This window comes from Thamnophis elegans, chromosome 14, assembly GCF_009769535.1.
Source record: "Thamnophis elegans isolate rThaEle1 chromosome 14, rThaEle1.pri, whole genome shotgun sequence".
Classification (NCBI taxonomy): Eukaryota; Metazoa; Chordata; class Lepidosauria; order Squamata; family Colubridae; genus Thamnophis; species Thamnophis elegans.
This window is the reverse complement of record NC_045554.1, coordinates 12,023,521-12,029,520: the sequence shown is the minus strand read 5'-3', so window position 1 is coordinate 12,029,520 and position 6,000 is coordinate 12,023,521. Positions and strand designations below refer to the sequence as shown.

General features: G+C 39.0%; 1 protein-coding gene across 1 annotated transcript in view; it reads left to right on the top strand.

Moving 5' to 3' along the window:
• Positions 1 to 4,568: 4,568 nt before the first annotated feature.
• Positions 4,569 to 6,000, top strand: part of XPO6 (exportin 6) — a 75,414-nt gene continuing 73,982 nt past the window's right edge. Inside the window, 1 exon segment of the mRNA XM_032230646.1 lies at positions 4,569 to 5,267. Within this exon segment, the coding sequence (XP_032086537.1) occupies positions 5,244 to 5,267 (24 nt within the window). The 5' untranslated portion in view covers positions 4,569 to 5,243.

Sequence of the window (6,000 nt, the reverse complement as noted above, 5' to 3'; positions counted from 1 at the left end):
CCGGGCTTTTAAAGATTGGACTACTTAGGCATCAGGGTTTATAAAAAATATAATCCTTTTTCATTACAAAATCGTCTTTAATTGCCAAGCCAGAATGATCCTCTTTGATCCTCTTTGATCCTCTTGGATGCTTTTTCTGAATCCTATTCTTAGCACCATGACTCGCTTGATTGGATTCCAATGGATCCACTTGAAGTTCTGCAACATGCAATTTGGAGAGAATCGTTATAAAAATGCTTTAAATTTATACCAGGAGCTTTTGCAAATGAGATAATGGCTCAGAAGCTGAAAATCGGATAGAAAATCTCATCTTTTTCAGGAGTACTATGCAGCAGTTGAGGAAAAAAGCTCAAGAATATGGATTACTGCAAAATATCAGTGTACCATTAGATGGCAGTAAAGAGACACAGAAAACTGCTTCCATCCTGTGGTCATCTTGTTCGTTGTTGTTACAGTCAATGGAGTCAGTCTTCACCTCTGCTGATTGCAGGAACAAGAACATGTGAGGGGAAGTTGCATCGTTCCATAGTCATATGATGTTTGACAATCACGATTGGTGGTTTCCAGTGGAATAAATGGACTCGCTTTACGACTGTCACAAATAAAAATCACAAAATAAGATCACTTACATGGGTGCCTCAACCTAAGACCATCATGATTTATTGACAGTTATAGGCTCCATTACAGTTGTTAAGTCAAGGATTACTTATAGAACTCAGTCTTAGTTTCTAATCCAATAAGTAGAAATTTCTTGACAGTGAGTACAATTAATCAGTGGAACAGTTTGCCCCCAAAAGGCATGGGTGCTCCACAGTGGTGGGATTCAAATAATTTAACAACCGGTTCTCTGTCCTAATGACCAGGTGGGTAGGCGGGGTTTAGTGGTCATGTGACTGTGTGGGCATGGTTAACTCAACATTATTCAGGTTGATGGGCACTTTGCCTTAGCTGTTACAATGTGATAAGGGTTAACCGGAGAGGCAGTTTCTGTAAGCAGGGCAATAAAGATTAGGCTAGAAACAACATCAGAATGTTTCCTTCCTGCCTTCCTTACAGGATTAGCCCTATAAAGCAGAAAAAAACCAAAAGAAGATTTCTTCCAACAACCGGTTCTCTGAACCTCTTAGAAAGTTAAGAACCGGTTCTCCCGAATAGGTGCAAACTGGCTGAATCCCACCACTGGTGCTCCATCACTGGAGGTTTTTAAGAAGAGATGGATAGTCATCTCTTCCGGGATGGTATAGGATCTCCTGCTTGAGCAGGAAGTTGGATTAGAATACACCCAAGGTCCCTTCCAACTCGGTTATTCTATATTCTGTATGTTTAAAGATAAAGGTTCCCCTCGCGCATATGTGCTAGTTGTTCCTGACTCTAGGGGGCGGTGCTCATCTCCGTTTCAAAGCCAAAGAGCCAGCACTGTCCAAAGACGTCTCCGTGGTCATGTGGCCAGCATGACTAAATGCTGAAGGCACATGAAACACTGTTACCTTCCCACAAAAGGTGGCTCCTATTTTTCCACCTGCATTTTTACATGCTTTCGAACTGCTAGGTTGGCAGAAGCTGGGACACATAACGGGAGCTCACTCTGTTACGCGGCACTATGGATTCAAACTGCCAAACTGCTGACTTTCTGATCGACAAGCTCAGCGTCTTAGCCACTGAGCCACCGCATCCCTCTGTATGTTTAACTACTACACCAAACGGGCTCCCTTAGATCTGATAGCCATACTCAAAACCCAATTCACTTAAGTTTGTGGCTGCCCCATTTTTTTTCTATCATCTGCTTTGCTATTTTCCTCTTTGGAATCTCAGAGAATCACAGTCTCTCAAACATTCCAAAAGTCTGACTTCGTGTTAAGTAGTATTTTTTTTCTCTCTCTCTCTTGAATTTCAGTCATTTTACTAAACTTTTGCAGCCTTAGGATTCCAACTGTGTCTCAGCATTAAAAAAAAATGGAAAAAATAAGAGAGGTGCAATCTGATGCAATCTCTGTGTTCAGCACAGGATGTTCTTCTCCATCTGGGAAATTGATGACATTTTCATGCTTGCAAAACTGCAAAGTCCTGCCGTCACGGCCACCTCCTTAACAATATGCTAAATTTCTCTCCCACTCTTCGTGGCACAGTTATTCTTCAAGTTGCCTTGGGGAATGGATGCAAAGATTTAGCCCTAGCAATTCCTGTGAAATCAACATCTGTATCATTTTTCAACTGCAAATCGAAACCAGTTCATGGCGACATCCTCCTCCAGTTTCTTTATACTGCATTTGCCAGGGGCAAACTATGATTTCACATAATCCTTGGATTATATCTGCTTATCTGTATATTTGAATTGCTGTTTTAGTAGCTAGTGGACCAACCTCTGGGTAACAGGTTTTGTCTTTCTATGTGTCATTGAGGGTGAAATTAGGAAGTATGAATATATTTTAATGTAAGCATGTGTATTAATAGAAGAATTATATGGATTAGAGGATTGGAATAGTGATAGGAAACATAATAGTGAAGGAGGGGGGAGTTAAAATAGAGATAGAAATAAGAGGGGAAATATAGTATATGTATATATTAAGGTATATGAAAGAATAAGAAGAAGGTTTAGAACTGAAGAGCAGTAATAAAAGATATGGGTATATAATATGAAATAATGAAAATGAAATATAATAATTATGAGTAATAATACCATGTCTATCTGTATTGAAAAGTATGATACTCAGATATCACATCATTCACACATTGATATGTATAAACAATATAAAATAAAAAACTTGACCCAAAAAAGGAAGGTTTGTGAATTTGGTTTTGGTCAGATTTATCTTCTAGTCTAAGTAAAGCAAGGTGCATTGTAAAAGGGTTGCTTGGTGGTGAGATGAACAACATACATATTTAATAAATTAATTAATCAACAAATAAAAATAGTACAGGCTTTAAAAAAGGTCTTCTAGGTCAGCTGAAAAGTTTTTTCAGCCTTTTGCACAGATAGACGAGTTGAATTTTCCACAAACATAAGGGCGGATATTTATAAAAACATGAAGATTATTTACAAGATCCTGCTTTTTTAATGTCTAAATTTCTGCAGTAATTTTAGTGCATGTTTATTATTTATTTGTTCATTGTAAATATACTGCTTAATGACAGAGTTGCCAGCCGTAATGAGGGACATTAAGAGAGGACTACCAGTAAAACCCATTAGAGAAGTTTTATTTATTTATTTGTTCGTTTATTGTTTATTTATTTGCTTGACATCCCAGTTTTCCATTCAATTCAAGCTAATTTTTAATTAATTTCTCAATATTTTAATGTTTATAGTTTTGATAACATTTTAAATATTAAATTCATTATGCAAACATATTGAAACAAATAATAAATTATCATTTTAATATTTTATTAAATTTTAATCAATATTTTAGTTAACATACTTAGTAACACTGTAATATTAAGATTTATTTAATATTTTAATCAATATTTCAATTTTAGTCTTGGTAAGATATTACTTAACATATTTAAATTTGTAGTCTAACAGTAGGTGCAATGTAAAAATTAATTATTTAATAATACTGTAATGTTAATTAAACTGAAGCTATTAATATTTTATTTAAGTAATTTTAGTCCTGATCATATTTTACATTTAATTAATCATCTTAAGACATTTTAATTAAATATGCCTGTTTATTTAATCAAGGAATACATTGAATAATTCTATTTATTAAATAAATGGATGCATTTATTTATTAATGTTATCACTTTATTTTAATCAGACATTTTAATTAAATGTCATTTGATTTAATCAATGAATACATTGAATAATTCTATTTATTAAATAAATGGATAAATTTATTAATTTTATCACTTTATTTTAAAATGTGTCATATTTAAATTGTTTTAACTAATTTTAGTTCTGATCATATTTTACATGTAATTAATAATCTTAAGACATTGTAATTAAATGTCATTTTATTCAATCAAGGAATTCACTGAATAATTATATTTATTAAATAAATGGATAAATTTATTTATTAATTTCATCACTTTATTTTAATCTTAGACATATTAATTAAATCTTTTGATTTAATCAATAAATACATTGAATAATCCTATTTATTAAATAAATGGATAAATGTGTTTATTAATTTTATTAATTTTAAACGATGTGTCATTTTTATTATTCTTTTATTACAGCTCTCGATTAAGTCGAGGCTTCAAGGTGAAAAAAAAACCCGCTCCCTATTTTGGCGGGAAGAATGTGGATCCCACTACGCATGCCCACTGGAGGGAGGGGGTGTGGTTTGTGTGTGTGTGTGAGAGAGAGAGAGAGAGAGAGAGAGAGAGAGAGAGAGAGCGTTGGGGGCGGGGCTTCGTCTCGCGAGCGAGCGTTAAGCGCGCCCGCGCGGCCTCTTTCTCCGCGCGGCCTCTTTTCCCTGCGCGCCCCCGCCACTTCCGGCAGAGAGAGAGAAAGAAAGAGAGAGGAGCCCGGCCGTGCACCCGCGGGGAGGCCGGCTTGAGTGGGTCGTTTCCGGTGCGGTTGGATTCCGGAAGTCAGGCAGTGCGAGCGGAAAGCAAGGGAGGGCGAGCCCGCGGAGGGGGCGGGCCGTGGGCGGGCCATTTCCCCACCACCACCGCCACCGGAGAGGAAGACGAAGGAGAGGCGGAAGTCCGGATTTGGGGGCGGTTGCCAAGGCAGGGGCTGCGAGGAAGAAGGAGGAGGAGCAGGAGGGGGCTAGCGAGGAGAGACCCCCACCCACCCACCCCATTAGGCCAATCCCACCCTCTACCCCAGAAGACAGGTAAACCCCCCCCACTTCAAGCAGAAGCCCCTCCCCATTAAATCCCGCTATTCTGCCCCCTCCAAGACCCCCTCTTATTGGAGGCCCCTGCCCCCCATGGGAGGAGCCCCCCTATAGGCTGACCCCCTTCCCACCCACCCCCCTTCTTTATTTTATTGCATGGGCTCCTTTTAAAATGAAACCTTGGGCCAAGTTGAGGCTTTTTAAATAAATAAACCCCTATTATTTCTTTTTTTTTTCCTGGCTGCTGCTTGCGCCTGTTTTGATGGGTCCCTGAAGCCCCCAGGCTAGGGGAAAAGGTAGCTTCTTCAAGGGGCCTTTTATTATTTTTTAATTCTTCTTCCTTCCTCATGGAGGAAGAAGTCCTCCCGAGAAACCATGACCTGAGCTGGGTCCAAACCTCCCCCACCTCCCCCCCAAAAAAATCCCCATCCGAGGAACCCCGGGGGATCTCGCTAATCTTGGATGGACACTTCCCATCAAACCATGGTGAGTTGGAAAGGATCCCGGCTTTGCTTCCAATGCAGGGTCAGGAGTGAAAAATAGGTTGCAAAAGAAGAATGGGTAAAAATGGTTTCGGTTTCCTGCATCCTCGCAGCTTTGTGAATTTCCTGGGTGGTTATATCCTCGTGGCAGATATTCGGGATGTGGAAGGGGGGCACCGGACCCAAAGGAGGAGGGGGGGTATTTGCTTAGTTTCTCCTATGCCAAAATAATGATCCCTCTAAGCTTTGCTTTGCTAGTGATTGGGCTTGTGCAACATCATATATGTTGCACAGCACATAGTACATGCAATGATAGATGCCATCATTAGATAACAGTCCTGAGTTCCTGCATTTGGGCTGTCCGTGGAAGGAACAGATTCAGAGGCTCTGCTTAACAAAGAAACTTGGATAGTTGGAGGGGGCTTTGTGGCTCATTTTCTTTCTAGTCAAGCTGGTGTCATAAAACTGGCTATGGTTAAAGAAAGGATGTTTCATAGAGTGGGTAGGACCTTTGGGGGAAGTCCCACTGCATGCATTTGTAAAACTGCTGCAATCTGTATCATATCCAGTACCTTTTGATAAGCCTCAAGTTTTTCAATTTAATGGCATTTTCTCTTTTTTTTAAAAATAAAACCTATCTGAAAATTTGAGATCAGGAATTCCATGCTGCCTTCAGAGCTTGGCAGATCAAATCAACATGCCAAGTCCAAGATGAATTCAGTGAGAATTCAAAATTC